The sequence below is a fragment of the Otolemur garnettii genome, unplaced genomic scaffold, assembly GCF_000181295.1.
Source record: "Otolemur garnettii isolate 467f Iridium unplaced genomic scaffold, OtoGar3 scaffold00043, whole genome shotgun sequence".
NCBI classification, from domain to species: domain Eukaryota; kingdom Metazoa; phylum Chordata; class Mammalia; order Primates; family Galagidae; genus Otolemur; species Otolemur garnettii.
This window is the reverse complement of record NW_003852438.1, coordinates 4,177,947-4,199,440: the sequence shown is the minus strand read 5'-3', so window position 1 is coordinate 4,199,440 and position 21,494 is coordinate 4,177,947. Positions and strand designations below refer to the sequence as shown.

Genomic DNA, 21,494 nt, shown 5'->3' with positions numbered 1-21,494 from the left:
GTAACTGATGCAGTCTGATGCAAGCTGTATTCTTCAGCAAAGAAACCTCTGAGGGTGCACACAGATGCCCAACTTCAGAATGAGGGCATCTGGAAAAGGGCGAACGTATTCTCTCCCCGGGAAGCCGCTAAATACAGTTCTGGTCCATTCAGGATGGTGTCTTTGAAAACGTCTCTGCAGCTCTTGCCTTGCAGGTCCTCTGGCACCTCCATGGTGTTGGTGAGGCGGCTTGAGAGACTCAGCATGTGGGAGCTCAGGAGTGGAAGGGAAGGAGGTGTGCGCGAGACGCTAACCCTGCCCCAACCAGGGCAGTTCTACTTTAGTACTTATTAGAGTTTGTCGTGAGATTTTGTTTTTAAAAGGTTCCACTGCTATTTTTTAAGCACACACACAGAACATCAAAATTCGAGCCTTTATATTGGCCCCCGAGGCACCCCCTGGTCTCTCCGAAACTCCTTCTAGTTTTACCTCCCAGCCCAGGACACTGAATGATGGAAGTCAGCAGCAAACACGTCCACGCTCTCTCTTCCACACACACCCAGCTAATGACAGGCAGTGGTGGCTCTGCCTTTTATTTCCTTTACGATGATGGCCGTCCTCAGTTTCTCTGTTCTTCATTGTGACATTTTCTGGCCTATCCCATCCCCCAGGGATCTCTTCCTTTGGTTGATTTTTTGGGGGCGTTTTTTTTATTCTTTTGGAACCCTTTTTACCCTTTTTATTCCTTTTGGTTTTTTTTTTGGTTTTTCGGTTTTTTTTTTTTCTATTATTGGACTGCAAGTTTTTCAGGGGCAGAGGTAGCTTATTGCTTTTTAAGTCAACTCTTCACTCCTTTTCTCCCACCCTCCACCATCTCCAAGAGCTACTAGTTCGCTACTAATTTCATATTTTTCAAACAATAATCAGGAGTTTGCTTTGCCTAACTTGCAGTGGAGTGCCTTTAATTTCAACAGACAGATACACATGCAAACACACACGTAAGCAAAGGATATAAAAAGTCAGTTAAATGTGTGAAGTTGGATCGGGTATCACATAGAAATGCAGACATTATACGTGTATAAGCTCAGAAGTATATAATCTTTTATACGTGTGTAGTGGGGACAGTTTTATGGAGGATTTATTTGTGTTATCCACCCAGAATTTCCTAACATGCTAAGGCAGCAGTTCTCAACCTGTGGGTCGCAACCCCATTTTAACAATGAAGATGCATTATGGCATTAGGAAGGTTGAGAACCACTGCACTAAGGGAAGCAGGATAGTTTTGCAGCTTTTTAGGTGAGCGTGTGAAGCGGGGTCCTCATTTCCTGCCCCAATCTCTGAGCATGGCTGCAAGAACATTAACCTCTCCCAGAGAAAGTTGGAATCTAGCCAAATAGAATTACTGATTTTATATATAAACTCCAAGGAGCATAGATTATGTTGCTGTCTTGTTCGATTGTATGGTATGGCTAGAATTTAAATTAAATGTTACTGGGCTCTGTTATTCAGAAAACTGCTTTTCTCATTTAACTGTTTGTCTTTCAGTAAAATGATCAACCTCTCTGTGCCAGACACGATTGATGAGAGAACAATCAACAAAAAGAAACTCACCCCTTTCACCATTCAGGTACGTCTTCCCACCAGGGCCTTAATACGGGATTTGTGTGGAATGTGCTCCCTAGCTGCTGAGTCAGCCCTTTCCGGCGCTGAGACATCATTTCCAAAACCCAGTCTTTGGGTGGTGATTTGTCAAACTTAGGAATAGAGGGATACGTTTCTGTAGCAGGGGAAAGGAGGCTGATGGAGTGTTCCAATCTGGGAGCTTGTATATTTGTTTTGGCCATTAGGAATAAAAATTCACATTGGCTACATTTTTAACTCAAACTTCCCCTATAAATTTATCTTTTAGCTGATGCCCCAAACACAGCATTTTAGCTGAAATGATAAGCCTTTTCTAAGAAGTGAGGGATGAAAGACGGGAAGTACTCTGGCAGCCTTTATGGTGAAATTGACCACAGCCACAAGTGTAATAAATATAACTCGCTTTTATTCCTTCAATTTGTTGATTAGCTGGAATAGTAACCAGCAGTAGCTGTATTTCTGTGTTATGTTCCAATATTTTAACATAATTATAATTCTCTGGCTCAGAAACCCTGTCTAACGTCTTAAATCATGAACAGTATATTATCTCCCATTTGGTTTTAAGCAACCCCATGTATTTTCAAAATGAAAGTGGTAACCAAATTGAGAACAATAATTAACCATATATGAATGCACTTAATGTTAAATTTACTCATGATCTTGGTCATAAGTAGAAACAATATCTTTCACTTATCATTTGAGCTCCAGGACAAGAATGCATTTTTCTTCTGATAGTGCCCTTCTCAATTCGCTGGTGGGTTTTGTTTTTTAAATTATCGTAAAAACAACTTCTCTACATCTCTGACACTGATACCTCCTCCTTTATGGACCCAAGAATAGTGCCCAGACTCCAGACTGAAAGAGTCATCGACTCTGTTCCAACTGTGTATGTACCTGGGTTGTTATTAGTCATAAGAATATACCATCTGTGGAGGTGTGTGCTCAGAGTCCCTGGTTATCATGGATACTCAATAAATCGAGCTTGTGAAAACCATTCCATCTCTTCTGGGAATTTGATTGGTATCTTTTTTTTTTCATTTTCTTAATACCAAATTTGCAAGTAAATAAAGTTATTCTGCTTCTCTCTTTTATGACCTTGTTTTACATCCACAATTGTCTTATTAATGATAGTCAGGGACAGGACAATGGCTTCCCTGAAAGTGTTCCTTTATTTCTGGCTAATGGAGATGTTGCCTGTGTAGACTTCATCACAGATCTAGACAAAGAAATATAAGACTCCTGGGTGGTGCTTGTGGCGCAAAGGAGGAGGGCACTGGCCCCATATACCGGAGGTGGCAGGTTCAAACCTGGCCCTGGCCCCGCCCCCCCCCAAAATAAATAAACTGCCAAAAAAAAAAAAGAAAGAAATATAAGACTCCTTAGTCTCATGCTGAGCAGGGTGCTGATTTGAACAGGCTGCTGCATAAACTCAGTGTCTGGGTTCCTGGGTTTTCTCTCATAGTTTGTTACTTATTTCTTAATGTTAAAACTACTGAAGACTATCCCTGTAGACCTATGAACTTTCCAGAAGGGAAACATTGTTGCTTTTGCCAATCAATAATGATTATTTACCATCTACAAAGTCTAAAATTTGCATGCCTTTCTTTTCTCCCTCAGGAAAATTTGAATTTGGCTCTGAACTCTTCTTCAGCCATTGGGTGCCATGTGGTTAACATAGGAGCTGAGGACCTAAAGGAGGGGAAGCCTTATCTAGTCCTGGGACTGTTGTGGCAAGTCATCAAGATTGGGCTGTTCGCTGACATTGAGCTCAGCAGAAATGAAGGTAAGAGCAGAGTCTCCAGCGTTACAGATGGCATGGCTTTTCAGTATACCAATGTATGTGTTGGGGGCCACATAGGGGAAGATGTCGGAAAGTTTTGAAAATGACACAGTTATGTTGAATCCATGGCATCAATGTAATAGATTCTTTCCACACCGATCAGACTTTTTAAAATGCCAGACCAAAAGCTTTTTAAGACCACAGACTAATAACAATGCTCATTTGGAGTGCATAGCTCAGTCTAGTTGTCTGGGATGCCAACCTCAAGAGCTTTTTTCGGAGCTCACTTTGCCTTTAGGTCCTTCATAATGAATAAGACCACTTTTAGCTTGTATTTTATAAAGCAATTCACATTCATAGATTGCAGTGGGAGCATCAGATTAGGAGAAACTTGGTCTATTTCTTATCAAGACTTTAGAGGAAGATGTAGGTCAGAAAATACAAAGTTGCAATTATATATGATGAATAAGTCTAGAGAGCAAATGTATCACATGAGAGCTATTATGTTGCATACTAGTAATGTGCCAAGAGAGTAGATTTTAGGTATTCTAACCACCAATCAATCAATCAATCAATCAATAAAAATTTTTAAAAAGAAAAAGATACAAGAAAGGTAAGTATATGAGCTGGTGGGTATGTTAATTTATTTCACCCAGGTAATTCCCTTACTATATATGTGTATATTAAGATACATCTATCACGACATATACACCTTAAATATATACATTAAAAATAATTTTTATAAGATTGCAGACAATTACATTTACAGTGTCGAAGTTCTCAACTAAATGTGTGTCTGCCGATCCTATTCAATCTCCCCTCCGTATCTTGTTTGGACTTCAACATTGATAACCCTGCTGCTTAGACAGGGGTAGTAGACCTTGATAAGTACCGTACAAAACATGGTGTTACCTTTTAGTTTTCACATACAAATTCCACCAGTATGAAATCTGTAGCCAAATTCTAATCTTTAGTTTTGCATGCTTTTTATTTATGTGTTCAAATCACAAGAACCAGTGAGGAATAATTATTTTAAAACCAATATATTACACAAAATATAAAAAAGGGGAGAAAAGGCAAATAGAGATTTCAGAGCCCGTAAGAAAGAATACTGATCTTTCAAATACCGACTTCAGCTAGATTTAAACCTTCTAACTGGGCAAAAAAAGATTTATTCACCTGGGGAAAGAGAGGATAGTTGATTACATTGTTCAGTTGCTATAATTAGGCAGATAAGCATTTGAAATATACAAGACCTATGGGATTAGACAAGAGAACATTGTCATTATTACAACATTGATCTCTTAAAAGCGAAAGTGTTGTCATCTCATGAGACGTGGTCTGACGGACCCAGCCAGACGTTCTGAGCCAGCAGCCTTGGTTCTTTTCATGGCTCTGCACTGATGTTCTTAAACACAGTATTGAGATTCATTGTTTCTTATCGTCTCCACCTGAAAAATGGGAATAATGAATAAGCTCACAACAGGGGGAATACAATGTTACTCCGTGGGAAAGGCTATGAAAACCTTTACTCCAAAGAGGGAACGTTGCTATCTTAGCTTTTCAGTAGAATGTTTATAGTTATAACTGGAAGTTATAACTAGTCTCCCCAAACATCTCTCTGTATTCATTTGTTTTATGGTTTCTGTACTTTTTCAGCTCTGATTGCTCTTTTGAGAGAAGGGGAGAGCCTGGAGGATTTGATGAAACTCTCCCCTGAAGACCTCCTGCTGAGGTGGGCTAATTACCACCTGGAAAATGCAGGCTGCAACAAAATTGGCAACTTCAGTACAGACATCAAGGTAGGAGGAATGTCATCTGAACACGACTAACTGCAGCAGTGAAGGGGACTGTGGGGGTTCATGGAGAAAAGGCAAAGATAAGGGCCTCATCTCTTCAGAAGCTGGGTTAGTTTGGGAGCCCCTCGCTGTTCTGAAGAGCCTGTCTGCAGCTCTCGTGCGGGGCCACCCATGGATCTGCCAAAGGCCTAGGGCAGCCATGCAGGGAGGTGGGTCTCCATTGGCGTTTCAGCATCAGGGAATAAAGGGACGGGGGGAGGTAGAGGAATGGCAAGAGATCAGACTGCTTTTCTGGTACAGAGAGTATATAGAGGACTGTAATGTCTCCGGTTTTCTAAATAGAAGCATCATATGGGAATAATTTTTAAAACTTAGGTGAAGATGACTCTTCTGTTTACACTAATAACAGATATGTTGGCTACCTGCCGCACTGTTTTATCCGTGTATTCTCTCAGGGAATCCTCAACAACAACCCATGAGATAAGGATTATTATCCCCTCATTTTACAGATAAGGAAACTGAGACAAAGAGATCCGCCAGGGGAAAGGCTGAGGCAGGCGGACTTTGTGCTTTTCAGATGTAGGAAAAGCTTCATGCCGAGGTGAAAGGAAACCACTGTTGGTTGATGACAGATGGGGGAAGATAGAAAGAGCTGAAGGAGCGACAGTGAAGTTATAGAAAGCAGTCCCCCGCGGAAAGTACGGGAGACGGAAAATGTTTCAGTCTTCCCTTTCTCAAAAGTTAAAGAAGTTTTCCCCAAAGAGAAAGAGTCAGAGGAAAGAAAGGTCACGGGACTCACCAACCATCTACCCAGACTTGTAATTCTTTGAGTGACAGCTTCCCACTGCTGCACACACAATGGGGCTGAGACCTCAAGGCGCACCCAGCACTGTGCCACTGAGAGTCAGGCTTCTAGAAGAAACACCCATAAGCAGTAGGTGCTAGAATGTGATGTCTGAGCAGCCAGTGCCTTTGGGAGATGTCGTTATGTCACAGAAAATCTGCAAAGGTGGGGAGGTGCCTATACTAGAGTGACTGGGAGAGGTTTATTAGGGTCAGATGAAATTACTTGACTTAGCCAAGATAATAAGATAACACAGGATAGGCAGATTTTACTGGTGCCTAACACCTGCAGAGACTTTTCACTGACTTCTAAACAGCCATGGTGGAAGGTAAGAAGAGAGGGGTGGATCGTTTCCCCAGGTGCCCCCTCTGCGGCACTCTCTCCTTCTCATCTTTCTAGTGCCAAATGCGATGAGCTCACCTCACCTCTGTCCACGTCCTACCCAGTTTTAAAATCCAAGTAACAGCTGATTTTTTGACCCTTAGGAGAAACTGTGAGGCTTTTAAATAATTTAAATGAATGACCTGAAAATCTGTATGCTTGCATTGACTGAGATAAAATGCATATTTCTCAGACACTGATTCTGAGAAGTCTTTTTGTCAATAAGCACATTTCCAGAATCTAAGAAAACCTGAGAATCTCAATACTTGTATTCCATCTGCTTTAACTAAATTTAACCCTTTTTCCTAGCTTCTAAGTAAAGATCAAACGCTTGTCGTCTTGGTAATTCTCCTTGTACAGAAAGATTGCTTGTTAATGCTTCAACCTTCTGTCTTTGAAATTATTTTTCTTTTGCTGATTGTCTATTTAAATGTATTTTTAAACACTGCTTTAAACTTCTGCTTCCTCTTTCTGCCACTTTTTTTTTTAAATTAAACCTTAGCTGACTGACTTCTACAGCAATATAAAGGTATATCTATATTTTTTTCTGTATACAATTTAATACATGTAAATAAGTTGTTTCTCCCCCGCCCCCCAAGAACAACAGAATAGTATCTGCTTCTTTGGACTGCCCTGTGTGGATGTCTTGTATTTTTCATGGTTAGACTCCTTTTAAAAAGAAAAGCAAACATAACGTGTAAACAGAACATTCAAATCAGTGAATGTTTCCGGTTTTATTAATTAAGTCACATTCTTGAGTGATAGTTGAATAAGAAACAAAATGTTTGCTTTGGGGAACTCGTGGTTGTGCTAAGGATGTGATTAGCTGAGCTGCTCTGAGATTGTAATTTCTTCATTTCTCACAGGACTCAAAAGCGTATTACCACCTGCTGGAGCAGGTGGCCCCCAAAGGGGATGAAGAAGGCATCCCTGCGGTTGTTATTGACATGTCAGGACTGAGGGTAAGGCCCTGTCCCTGGCTGTGTTTGGAGAACCTGACGCTGCCTCTGTGCTGGCGGGTCATTTGCTCCACATGACGTTGGCTCTGGAGTTCCATCAGTGGGCGTTTCTGCTGAAAGCCCTGTTAAAACTGTTAGCAGTTATGGATAGAAATTGATGAAAGCTGACTCTGGAAATAAAACATTAAACAAAGAAATGAACACTAATTAAATGCTACATAGCATACTAAGCACTCAACATTTCCATCATTGAGCATTTAATAGGCTGTGGAACACCAACATGGATCTGAATGTTAAAACTTCAGTTCTGCTGCCACTTTGATTTTGAGAAGTCACCTGGCCTATTTTTGTTCCTCATTTGATATCACTGGCATCAAATCCAATGAGTTAATATTGAAGTCAACTCATTCCTAATGAGAAGTGAAGTAAACTAAATGAGAAATAAATCTCATGAGATTATCATGTAATGTGTAGTGTTATATAGTAAAGCATCATATTAACAAATAATGCCAGTTTAAAGTTCCGTTTTCTGAAAATTGGTGGTTTCACAGACTCTAAGGACAGTGTATTGTATTTCAACAAAATTTCAGTCTTGTTATATGAGTCTGGTTGTACATGACTGGAGATGCTCTAGAATTATTTCAGCATGGGAAATAAATGGTTCTCAATTTGAAGTCTGCAAAAGTCAAATTGTTATTAATATATTTATCAATGATAAATTGTTGGTTAACAGATGAAATTTATTTTGTTTGGGTTTCCTCAGTGTGGGGAAAGTAGTTAGACTTATTATGATGTTCTCATTGGCCAGTGCAAGTCTCTTTTACCAATTGGAAATGGTAAAATAAATTTTTACTTAATAAACTTTTTTTTTTAACAGAGTCTCAAGCTGTCACCCTGGGAGGAGTGCTGTGGCATCATAGCTCACAGCAACCTCCAACTCTTGGGCTCAAGCTATCCTCTTGCCTTAGGTTTTCTATTTTTAGTATAGACGGGGTCTCGTTCTTGCTCAGGCTGGTCTTGAACCTATGAGCTCCAGCAATCCACCTGTCTCTGCCTCCCAGAGTGCTGGAATTACAGGCATGAGCCACTGTGCCTGGTCTTTAATAAACATTTTTGATAGACAAAAATCTTATATCTTATGAAATCTGTGCAAGAAGATAATATAAAGGAATTTTAATGGTTGGAGATAACTAAAATCAACTCAAAAGACAAAATTGTGGAATCTAGTGCATCTCTTTCAAAATACCCATGAAACTATTCATCTGAAATTCTTCCATGTAGAGAGAGGTCTTGATTACCATCTGAGATTCCTTTCACTTGTGACTTTCTGAATTTGGTGCATAGAAGCAATAATTCCTTGCTCTTAGGAATTGTCTTCCTGAGATAAACACTAAGGATTTTCGTGAGATTTCCATTTATTTTTCATGTTAAGCATATCTACTGTGTGTGTGGAGCCCAGACCCAGCCTTGAGATGTCCTTTTTCATTGCAGGAGAAAGATGACATCCAGAGGGCAGAATGCATGCTGCAGCAGGCAGAGAGGCTGGGCTGCCGGCAGTTTGTCACCGCCACGGATGTTGTCCGAGGGAACCCCAAGTTGAACTTGGCTTTCATTGCCAATCTCTTTAACAGATACCCTGCCCTGCACAAACCAGAGAACCAGGACATTGACTGGGGGGCTCTTGAAGGTAATAAGCTAGTTGCTTAAGATGTTCCAGAAAGCACTCACAATTCTAATTCAATGGCAATTCAAAATCACTTTCTGAGCAACTATAAACCCCTCACACATGGCAAACAGGCCATTAATTCTCTGGTATACAACAAAGAGAATAAACAGATTCATCAAGTCAATTGCAGCATAGCAGGAATAATCAAATACCATTATATCACATCCATTATACATAGGCTTCATCCATTATCAGAATTAAATGTTTTACGGAAGATAATGCCTTTAATTATAAGATGAAATAAATCCTGAGTTCCAAACGATCTAATTTATGTACTTAATGGACTGTGTTAATTCCTAGAGGAAAGAATTGCCCCTACTCATCATCTAAAAATAATACTTAACTTATGCTGGGATGTGCTTACGGAGTTTTTGGTTTTGTTTTGTTTCTTTGATTTGGATTATTACGAAGTATTTTGAGGCAGCATCTCTGACAGTTTTATTTTTCTGGTTAACACCCTGCGATGCAACAAAAAACAAATAGGTTTAGACAGAGTATACCAGGTAAAGGTGCCAGAGCTATTTACTTTACTTTTTCTTTCATCATAAACTAATCCCAATATTGAGACAATAAAAAGTCAAAATTAATGTTCTATGAATGTCACGCGAGCAATGAAATCCGTATTTAAAGTTTTGGTTGATCCTTTTCCGCAATGCTTTACTGTAGCTGGAAGTACAATATCATCTGTGTTCCAACACTGCTGTGTTTATACCGTTTGATAAATTATGGTCAGGGAGCTGTGTATTTTGTTAACTCCCAAATCTACATATCAAGCCCACTAATCACCCATTTCAGCTGTCTCTAGCATATTCCTCCTCGGTTAGCATTTGAAATGCAGATAAATAAAACAGAATTGATCATTCCTTCCCCCCACCCCACCTTCGCCTTTCTACTCACCCCCATCCCATCTGCTCCCCTTTAGAAATTCTCCATTTCCATTAATCATACTGTTTTTGTTTTTTCCTGTAGTCACCAAAACGGCAGACCTTAGGGTCTACCGCGACATCTTCCTCTCCTTCACACCTAACTCAGTTAAATCAGCAAGTACTAATAATTCTTCCTTTGGAATGTCTTCAGGATTATTATTTTTCCTTTCCACTCCTCTGAACCCTTATTACCTCATACACCAATTATTTTAATCGGTCTTAGGGGCCTGTTCCTCCATTCATCAAACACTTGAACGTGTCCCATGTGCGAGTGCCAAACGCTCTCCCCTCTGCTGCGTGTTTAATTCAAATGCTTAATGCCTTTCAGTAATTCTGCACGTTGCTGCCAGGCACATCCTGGGACCACTTTCATTATATCTCTGCTTTGCTAAAAAATTTATGATAGTAATAAAAAAAGAACCCATAATGGCTGCCATTGTCTAATATATCAGCTAAAATCTGCTCCCTTCGTCGAGAGGTGGCTGACTCAGGCTCCAGCCTCGGCCCAGCTTCATCTCTGTTTACTGTACAACAAGCATCCCTGACCAGTCAGTTCCTGGTGTTCTTTGTAGAGATCGTGCCTGTCATTCCTTGTGTGTGCATATTCCTGCCCCTTTGCCATCCCGCCCCCAATCCTCTACTCCTTCCTCTTTGCCGTCCAGATTTTTGTTCATCATACAAGGTAAAACTCAAACCTCACCCCTTCCACATTTAGCCCATTCAACTCTTTTTCTTGTTTCAACTCAAACAGCAAATATCTCTGCCTCATCTGGGAGTTTTCTAGCTTGTGTGATCTCTGTTTGATGCTCAAAATTCTTATTTTTCCAACAAGAACATGAGCCTTGAGGGCCAACTGAACCGTTACCTCACACATAGGACCTCACACACCACTACTTGAGGCTACAGAAATACTTGTAGAATTGAAATGGCAAAATGAAATTTACCATAGAATAGTAGACTTTATCCAAATCCAATAGGGTTTATTTCATTTAATCCTTTCATTCTGCTTTAAGTTTTTATTGTGGCCTATCTAAGCTTTGATCATTAAAAAGGCAGGTTTTCTAGAGGCTTAAAGGTAACCAGTCTTCATTAATCTAGGTGAGACAAGAGAAGAGAGGACGTTTAGGAACTGGATGAACTCCCTGGGTGTTAACCCTCGAGTCAATCATTTGTACAGGTAAGAATATTTGGGAACTCATTTTTTTTGTTGTTGAGACAGAGTCTCACTATGTCAACCTCAGTAGAGTGCTGTGGCATCACAGCTCACAGCAACCTCAAACTCTTCAGCTCAAGTGATTCTCTTGCCTCAGCCTCCCAAGTAGCTGGGATACAGGGGCCCACCACAACACCTGGCTATTTTTTGTTGTTGCTGCAGTTGTCATTGTTGTTTAGCTGGCCCAGGCCAGGTTTGAACCCGCCAGCCTTGGTGTATATGGCTGGCTCTGTAAACACTGTGCTATAGGCTCCAAGCCTAGGAACTCCTTCTTATTGTGAGACAGGGACTTTGAAAGATCCATAGGATTTCAAATATGGCTATGATGTGCGTTTTCAAAATGAACGTGTATAATTTGATGAAAGGGGAAAAGTGCCAAAGGGAGCGTCAGATGTTAGCTGTTCAGCTGAGAAACTCACCTCCACACTCCAGCCTACCTGTGCGGGCTTACTACTGAAATCAGACCTCAGCAAAAGGACACATTTACTCGATATTGTCAGCTAAGCACCTGCTCACAACCAGGCAACACAATGGAATGTTGTTTGCAGTGAGGTCTCTCTTAATGCCATGTGTTAAAGGTGTATTTCTTTTCTTGGAGGCAGTGTATGTTAGCTGAAGGGGCATAGAGAGACACACAGAGGCAGAATAAATTCTCCAATTTCTGAGTCGCAGTTCCTTCACCTCTAAAGATGGGGCCCCTGCTTCCAGGTACGCAGTTCCTTGACCTAATACAAAGGAAGTGTCTGGCCCATTGTAGACCCTGGGTAAGGTGAGAAACTTCTTTGTTTTCTGAGATTTTTTTTTTTTTTTTGATAATTCTTTTTTTGTTGTTTGTTTTTTCCAGTGACCTATCAGATGCCCTGGTCATCTTCCAGCTCTATGAAAAGACTAAAGTCCCTGTTGACTGGAACCGAGTAAACAAACCACCGTACCCCAAACTGGGGGAAAATATGAAGAAGGTAAACAATGATTACCCTAATGTTCTGATACCAGGTGAAGTCGCTAGCCTGAAAGAGCACTCTCTGAGTTCTTTCTCAGGCAGCCAAGCTTGGGTGAGTAATATTTATCCAGGAATTAAATTGTACTCCAGCAATCAGAGACCTGAATACTTTTATCAAAGTGAGTCCATTATTCATTTGATTACTTATTTATAATTCCATGTTGGATGTCTTTAAACATGATCATGTAAAAATTCTAATTAAGATAATGAGAACAAGCAGAGCCACAGGGATTTTCACCTCAGCAGGATCCTCATTGTGATTTCTGAAGAACTGGAGCTTTGTACTGACAGCTTGACTTATACAAATAGTCTGTCTACTGTCAACTCGGTGGGAACATTGTTTTGAAAACAACAGGGTTGACACAGCCATTTCTCACCATTCTTTGTCTCCATGACTCTTAATGATCCCTGGGTAGGCACAGGAATATCTGTTCCATATCTTTGCCCAGTTTGCCTGCATAGGATGGAGAATCCAAATTTTCCACGTCACCCTCCGTGAATTCAGTTACTTTAGAAATATTACGGACTGGTAACTAAGGATGGCTCTCTGTTACATTGTGTGCTATAGCCACGCAAATAATCATAGCAATGAATTCATTTTGGTTTTGTGCTTGAGTACACTGTGAACATTTTTTTATATAAGGGAGGAGTTCTACTTAAGGAAAGATAGAAAATTCTGTAAGTTTAGCATCCTAAAATTGCAGAGCCGGTTGAGATTTGAGAGATCATTCAGTCTGATCATATTTATTTCATTTTGTATCTTTTTTATTATTCCGTCTGGTCATTGAGGCGATAGCATTGAATTGGTTTCCTTTCTGCTCATTAACAGCTGGAGAATTGTAACTATGCAGTGGAACTGGGGAAGAATCAAGCTAAGTTTTCCCTGGTTGGCATTGGTGGACAAGATCTCAATGAAGGAAACCGCACTCTCACCTTGGCCTTGATGTGGCAGCTAATGAGAAGGTAGTACGACTCATGGGAGTCGTTTATTCCATCGTTTATTTACCTAGCAAAATTTTAGGTGTATGATTTAATTCAGTAAAACTGTTTTAAGCTAAACTTTTTTATTTTTCTGCTTTTTTTTCCTTTTCGTTTTGTCAATTTTTCATGTCTTCTGCCATGAGAAACTCTACTATGAGGTTTAAGAGCATTTTAGATTATTGCTTCATCTTGATTTCATCACCCTGTTGTCATTATAGGGTGACCCTTTTTTATGCCTAGTAATATTCTTTTTTTCCTGCAATCTACTTTTCCACAGCTAACACAGCTTCTTCTTGATTAGTGGTAAACATGTTTTATTTTTTCCATCCTTTTACCTTTTAACTGATGTATGTAAATAACAGTTATCTCTTAAAGATTTTTTTTTTTTTTTGAGACATTGTCTCACTATGCTGCCCTCAGTATAGTGTCATGGCGTCACAGCTCACAGAAACCTCAAACTCTTGGGTTTAAGTGATTCTCTTGCCTGAGCCAGCTGCCACAGTGCCCTCCTACTTTTTGTTACAGTTGTCATTGTTTATCTGGCCCAGGCCAGGTTTGCACCTGTCAGCCTTGGTGTATGTATCTGGCATCATAAACTACTGTGCTATGGGTGCCGAGCCTAAAGATATTTTTTAAATGGGAGGAAATTATGCTAATTTACCTACATATTTACTATTTCTGGTACTCTTTTTTCCACTGTATAGATCCGTATTTCCATTTGGTATCATTTTCTGTCTACCTGAAATACTTTTAATAGTGTAAGTCTACCAGTGATGAATTATTTCAGCTTCTACATGTCTGAGAAGGTCTATTTTATTTTTATTGTTGAAAAATTTTGGCCAAGCAAGGTGGCACATGTCTGTAATTGTAGCACCGTGGGGGGGGCCAAGGCAAGTAGATAGTTTGAGCTCAAGAGTTCAAGACCAGCTTGAGCAAGAGGGAGACTCCATCTCTACTAAAAATAGAAAAAATAGGAAGGTATTATGGTGGGCACCCATAGTCCCAGAAACTCAGAAGACTGAGGCAAGAGGATAGGTTAAACCCAGGAATTTGTGGTTGCTATAAGCTATGATGATGCCACAGAACTCTGGCCAGGATGACAAACTGAGACTCTGTCTCAACAACAACAAAAAAAGAAAAAGAAAAAAAGTTGTTTTTTTTTTTTTTCTCTGAATATAGAATTCTAGGTTGATGGGTTTTTCCTTCAGTACCTTAAAGATCATTTTCAGCACCTTCTTATCTTTTTTGTCTCCAACAAGAAATCTATTCTCTCTCTTATCTTTATTCCTTTGTATGTAATATATCTTTTTTCCTCTGGCCCCTTTTAATATTTCTTTTTATCACTAGTTTTAAGCAATTTTATTTTGTTGTGCGTTCTTATTTATTGAACTTTTTGGATCTAGGTTTGTACTCACCCACCTCTGTTTGGGGAGACTCCAATTACATGTATATTTTGTCATTTGAAGTTGTCCCTGAGCTCACTAATGGTCTATGTTTCATTTTTTCCTCTCTGTTTTATTTTGGATAATTTATATGGCTGTGGTTTCAGGTTTACTAGTCTCTCTCTCTCTCTTTTTTATTTTTGGTAAGGTCCAATGTTTCATTAACTCCATTCAGTAAATATTTATTTTTATCTTAACCTTATTGTTTCCATGTCTAGAAATTTTGAGTCCTTTTTATATCTTCCATATCTCTCTTTTTCCATACCTTTTTGAATATATATATGTGTGTGTGTATATATATATATGTGTGTGTATATATATATATATATATATTTTTTTTTTTAAACATAGTGTGCCCTTGGTAGAGTGCCATGATGTCACAGCTCACAGCAACCTCAAACTCTTGGGCTTACGTGATTCTCTTGCCTCAGCCTCCCAAGTAGCTGGTACTACAGGCATCCACCACAACACTCGGCTATTTTTTGGTTGTAGTTGTCATTGTTTGGCAGGCCTAGCCTGGATTTGAACCCGCCAGTTCCAGTGTATGTGGCTGGCTAGCCACAGAGCTATAGGCACTGAGCCTTGAATATATTGAGTATAATTATAATATTAACAACTTTTTTCTTGGTCCATTATGAGTTATCTTCATTATGAGTTATATTTCTTTACATGCTGCTAATTTTTTATTATATCAGATATTATGATTTTACCTCGCTAGGTACTGGACATTTCTGTATTCCTTTAAATATTTGTGAATTTTGTCCTGGAATGGAGTAAAGATCATTTTGAGGCTTACTGCTAAAGTTTATTGGTCTAGAGTTCATTCTTCCTCTTACTCCTGAAAAAGTACTCTTCTGAGTACTTTACTTGATGCTCATGTATGTATAAAACTTCCATGCCAACTGCTAGGAACCAGATAATTCCTGACTCTGTGCGAGCTCCAGGGCTTGCTCTATCTGGTGGTTATTTTCCTAGCTACCAATAGTTTCTTTACATCCATGCACTGAGCAATACCCAGCTGAAGACTTGAAATAAACCCTTTGGAGATCTCTAGACCTTTCTTTCTAGAAGATGGTCTTCTCTTTATAAAGTTGTCTCCTCTCCAGTCTTCTGCCCCACAACTTCCGTGAGTTCTCAGCTCTCTCCCCTCAATTCGGGGGACGGCTATGCCCTATTTGGGTTTTCTCTCCTTGCACTGCAGCTTGGAAACTCACTCCATACCAGGACAATCTTAGGGCTCACCTGGTTTGTTTTCTTCCAGGTACTGCTGTCCCATGCTCCTTGATCTCCAGTATCTAAGCATCGTTAGTCTATGTGCTTTACACTGTGTTTCAGGTGCTTAAATGTGATCCCTTTTACTCCAGCATGGCCAGAAACAGTAGTTCCTTTAATAGGCAACTTTAGGTATCTTTTAGAGCTGAATATAAACTTGGGAGAACTATAGGGAGATATTAATGAAACAATAATGGAACATGGTAAGATATGCAAATAGAAAATAAATTTTAAGACATACAAAATTTTTGGTACAAAAGCATGAGAAAGAATGTTAGTGGCTCTGTAAGTATAAAACAGTTTATTTAGTCCCAGTTGATTTTTCTCCTTACACTTCTGGCTCTCTTTGTAAGTACTTTAAAGTTTCTCTTTGTTCTTTTTAAATAAAATTTATCCTTGTTACATTGAAACTTGTGCAAGTTACTTTGCTCTCTGCTCACAATGCCTGTGCCACTTCAGTTTCATTTCTGGTTTCCATTTGTTTTTGTTTTCAATTACTGCCTTGCCTAAAAAAAAAAAAAAAATAGTTTGCTTTTAAATGCTTCCCTTTCCCCCCTGCAATGATGGCTCTGAGTAGGCAGGAATCTTACATTCCTCAACAAGAGCCTATGTTAGTATAACTTAATTCATTATTCTACTTGGAAGGAATCCCTAGAAACCACATGTCACATTACATTCTGTCTAACAAGGTAGGGGCAAAGACAGGGTTTATAGTAGCCCTAGGCACCTTTCGTCCCCAGCCACCGTCTGCAGATCCTTATATTCATGACTGGCTCTTGATGTAATTACTCAGTGTTTCCAGATGAGGCAGGATAATCAGAAGTGACCATGATAGATTTCACTGCCTGATTCACATTTGCTCTACCAAGTAAAAAGCTCCACTACCCATTTCTAAACTGGGGTCTCCTTAATGATGGAAGACAGTTGTCACGGGCTCCTCTAGCAACACAATACTCCAGATACCTGCGTTTTACCAGTGTGTTTTCAGAAACTATTTCTAAATTGTCTTTATTGTCTTTTATGTGTGCTTTGAATTTTTTAACACATTGGCTTGGAGTACCTAGTGCTTTAAAAACCAAAGCAAAAGTCATTTTAGTTGCAATAGTTAAAATGACTCATGGATTTCAATATTAAATAATCTTTGATATACTCAATTTTAATGATAAACTCAGGCCAACTCTGTTCTGTGTTGAATTTTATAATATCTGACAATCACCTTGTAATACTATCTTTGCTTTAGAAATTTTATAAAAATGTGCCCAAAGCCCTACTTTATGGCTGATATGCACATGATGAGGCCTACTCTGCTGCTACTGGTTAATAAGTCATATTTGTTATAGGTGTTTACTACACAGGAATTGTGCATATAAGAAAGTGAACAGAGAAATACATTACTGCCAAAGGAGAAGAAATGACTGATCATTATGTCAATGGTACCAGATAAAGAATTTTCTTTTTGCTCCGCATGCCATGCATTAAAAGAGCTATTAAATTTACGGCTAATTCTAGCTGAAATTTATTTCACTGAATTGCACAGATGTGCTAATTTGGTCATTTATCTGGACAATAAAAGGCTTGTCATCCTTGTGCCATCCTCCCCCTAAGAACAAATGGGAGATGTGTGCTTCAACTTCCCTTGCCCCTGCAGTAGCCTGGAAATCATTCTTGGGTTAAAGAGTTGGCAAATACGGTGTATATGAACTTAGAGATAAAAGCCTGCAATGCCGGTGACCACTAGACACAGCAAATGGACAGAGTCTGAGGCAGGTAAAGAAGTGAACTCTCCCCAAATCAAACAGGCTGTGGATGGTGAAATCAGGAAGGGTCCTTGAATAAGGTGACCAGATTTTAACATTGGTGAAGTGGGACACCATTGATTGGTAGTGGGGTGGGGCTGGGGTGGAGAGGGGTCTATATGGAGCAACAAAAATTTTCATAGAACGCAAAAATAGTATTGTAATTTTTTTTAATTTCAACGTAAGTACAATTTACAAATATAATACATTAAAAAAATTATGGATAGGGCAGCACCTGTGGCTCAAAGGAGTAGGGCGCTGGTCCACCTGGGTGACCTTGACCAGGAGGGGAGTAAGGAGTTTACATTAGCCTTTTCATTTCCAAATGAAGTTACATTAACCTCTTCATTCCCAAATGGAGTTACATTAACCTTTTCAGCAGCTGAAAACCATATTCCCTTCCCATTGGCCCGCCCTGCCCTAGATTGTCGTGCATTCTTTCCAAAAATCGGGACTTTTTTAAAACGCCGTGGGATGCAGGACAAATTGTTAAAAAGCAGGACGTCTGGTCACCTTACCCTTGAAACACAAAAGACCAAAATTTGTCCCTCTATGCCAAATGTTAAATAAATAAATCAAGTGTGCAAAGGCAGGAAAGTAAGTATGTAACAATTAACCCCCTCCAGTGCCCACATCCACTCATTAGTCTTGTTGGAGGAGGGTCTGGCTAAAGCCAGTTCATTTTGACAAAGAGCTTTTCAGCACGGCACCTTTCACAAACACCAGTAATACCGAGGTCGTATCCGGGTTCCATTTAATAATAGCACAGTTGCCCTAAAACCCACTTGATGATACGGGGAAATCTAGGAAGACAGAGGTCAAATTAGTTTTTGTTTTAAATTTTAGATCTGCATTTAGATGAGCATTTAGCTGTCTAGAGTTGAGGCTCCAGCCTAATTCTGTTCTTTCTTCCCTTTGTTTTCATTGCTGTATTTACACGTGGGAATATGATTTCAGTTTAAACTTCTGTATCAGAAAGACTGATCTGTGTTCCCCAGAACTCTGTGTCACTGTGAGGGGCTGTTCTTAAACCCCGAATGCAATAAGCTGTTCCACAATTTTCTAGACCCTATGTATTGGCTGCCTTTTTTTTTTTTTAACAGATAGACTTTTGTACAAAGGTGGGTGCCCCTCTGGACCATTTAGCCCCCAAGCTCAGGAAGTGTGTTGAAAACAGTGACTTGTGCAGGTGAACAAAGTCAGACGGGAACCCAGGCGAAGGGGAGGGAGGATTAAGTTCTGGGATGAAGGAAGAATAGAAAATTAACTTGGTTTGTCACCCCCTCCCAGGGTTGTGTATTGAGGGCTCCAACAAAGCAGGCGTCACCCTGCTGTTTCTTATCTCCATGTGCATTAGGCAGAGATTCCTAAATGTTACAGGAAATGCTAATAACGTGCTTCCCAGAAACCAGCCAGTTATGCCATAAAATGTAAGCATCTTTCCAAACTAGACATATTCTGAAATTCTGAGGCGTATCTCATTTATACGCCTTACTCTTTAGCATTTTAGTTGCGTCTTTGGGCCCAACCCAAACATTTCTCAACTTTGCTGGCTCCTTGCTTTCCCTGGGAGAAAGTCACTCTATTTATTTCAGCCACAGCTCTGTGCTTCCACTTACTGGATGGCCAGGAGCGCTAGGCATTCTGTTAAACTCTGAAAATGCCATAATGAACAGGGTACATGGATCCTGTCCAAGGGGACATGGTGGACAGCCACCCGATCCAGAGGCTTGATGAAAGTGTAAGAGTCGTGATTAATACACTGTCTGGATCAGAAAAGTGATGCTTGATCTGGGAATTGTCCAAAGGATGAGAAATTCCCTGGAAGGGAAGGGTGTCCCAGCCTGAGAGTACAGCTAGTCCTGGAAGCAGGAGGTGCGAGGATGCATGGTGTGGGCAGGAGCTGCTGAGGTTGAAAGGTGTGTGTGTCTGTGTGTGGGTGCAGGTATCGGTGTGTGCTTGGGGGTGGGGACATGGGACAGGAGAGGAAGAGGAGAAGAGAAGAAGGAAATCAAAGATGTTCTGACAAGGGAGACTGGAGCCAAATTGTGAAAGGCCTCGTGTGCCATACCCAGGAGCTTAACCTGTGTGTTCTTTGTGCCATCGAGAGTCACTTAAAATATGACCGGACCTGTACTTTAGAAAGGAAATCTTGTGAGAAGGAGACACAGCAGGAAGATGAGCTGGTTGATTTGAGAGGCATGATTGAGAGTGCATCACTGCCAGTTTGCTAAAGGTGACTTCTTTTCTTCATAAAGAAAATTGGCAGCCGCCATTTTCCACCCTCTCTTCAATGACGGGAAGGTGCTTTAACCTAGAGGAAGCAAGCATCGCTCCTATTTCAGGGATTAAACTTGAAAACCCTGCCGAAAGTTGTGGGAGAATTGTGTTTCCCTAGAAGCAGTAACTAGAGAAAGACACTCTGTGGATTATGTAAGCAAAATGCGGGGACACCCAGGGAGGGGGTGACCTCATTTAGGTAGTCCAGTCCCACAGGATTCTTGGGTTTCAGTTTGAGAAACCCACACCGTGGTCTTAGCCCTGAAGGTCTTTTGTGTGTAATCAGACCCCCTCCTGCAAAGCTGAACCATGAGGTCAGCAAACCTGCAGCCTGCGCAGCTGCCTGGCTTCCTCCCCATAAATCCCCTTTTGGAAAGGGGTGATTTAGGGAATGGCGATTCTTCTCTGCTGCAGGGAAATTGAAGAACTTGAAGTATCTTCTTAATAAATGTCGTCTCTACCCCACCCCAAAACCCCAATTCTTATATTCAACAAGGCAATTCTTGCCCTCAGACTAAAGATTCCCTTTGTCAGTGTATTCCTGACATTTTACTTACATGTGAAATAATCATTTATATTTGTTTCTGTATCACGTTGGCTAGTCTGACTTTTCTAACACTGAATTGTTTCTTGATTTTTGTGGTGCATTTAGGAAAACTGTCACGAGTTGGAAACTTTTGTTTTGTTTCTCTTTCCTTGAATTTCTCTCTTCTGCTTTTTCTTCCCACCCAGAGCAATGACACTGCTTAGAAGGATGTACTTTGCTTTGTATTTTATTACAACCACCATCAATTTCTATCTTCAGTCATTCTAAAAGGAACCAATGTGATCAGCGCTGCTATTTTTCCTTAAATGTAATGTCATCCAGACATTCTTCTCCGCCATACTTAGAAGGAAAAGAGAATGTCTACTTTGGGCTGTGTGCTGTTACACTGATGTCTTGAGCAACTTTTCTCCAAAAAAATCACTCTTGATTTTATACAGGTACACGCTGAATATCCTCGAAGAAATTGGTGGTGGCCAGAAGGTTAATGATGACATTATTGTCAACTGGGTGAATGAAACCTTGAAGGAGGCAGGGAAAAGTTCATCCATCTCTAGTTTCAAGGTAAAATTCTTCTCCTGCAGAGGCCACCGGAGCTTTCTGCGTCTCATTATTTTCACTATACGTTAACGTGACCTTCAGTGGCAGGTATTTCAGGCTTTCCCTCCCATTTTGATCTTGCTTAAATGACCCATTATTGTTTTGATGTGCACTGGCCATTTCACTGACAAATTTCCCGTCACTTTCTCCCATAATCGTTAATTTTAAGATCCCATCATTTTTAAGCATCATTTTCGGCATTATTCTTTCAAAGTGACATAAAATACGATAATCTTTTTAAATGTGCACACCTTTATGATTCAGATTTTTACCGTTTTCATGGTGAAATAGCAAACGCTAAAAGATCTCCTATGCAAAGTTTTTTTGGAGG

At 40.1% G+C, this 21,494-nt stretch overlaps 1 protein-coding gene and 1 long non-coding RNA gene across 2 annotated transcripts in view; one reads left to right on the top strand and one right to left on the bottom strand.

Annotated features, from left to right (window-relative positions):
• The window catches only part of LCP1 (lymphocyte cytosolic protein 1), a 31,158-nt gene that overhangs the window by 2,993 nt on the left and 6,671 nt on the right, over nucleotides 1-21,494 (top strand). The window contains exons 4-12 of the mRNA XM_003790363.3: nucleotides 1,525-1,606; nucleotides 3,238-3,403; nucleotides 5,060-5,202; nucleotides 7,291-7,386; nucleotides 8,875-9,070; nucleotides 11,134-11,212; nucleotides 12,093-12,207; nucleotides 13,078-13,211; nucleotides 21,004-21,127. Of these exons, the coding sequence (XP_003790411.1) occupies nucleotides 1,525-1,606; nucleotides 3,238-3,403; nucleotides 5,060-5,202; nucleotides 7,291-7,386; nucleotides 8,875-9,070; nucleotides 11,134-11,212; nucleotides 12,093-12,207; nucleotides 13,078-13,211; nucleotides 21,004-21,127 (1,135 nt within the window). The remainder of the gene's footprint in view (nucleotides 1-1,524; nucleotides 1,607-3,237; nucleotides 3,404-5,059; nucleotides 5,203-7,290; nucleotides 7,387-8,874; nucleotides 9,071-11,133; nucleotides 11,213-12,092; nucleotides 12,208-13,077; nucleotides 13,212-21,003; nucleotides 21,128-21,494) is intronic.
• LOC105887052 overlaps nucleotides 4,557-21,494 on the bottom strand; it is a 28,853-nt gene continuing 11,915 nt past the window's right edge. Inside the window, exon 3 of the long non-coding RNA XR_001161331.2 lies at nucleotides 4,557-4,851. This is a non-coding gene — a long non-coding RNA (uncharacterized LOC105887052). The remainder of the gene's footprint in view (nucleotides 4,852-21,494) is intronic.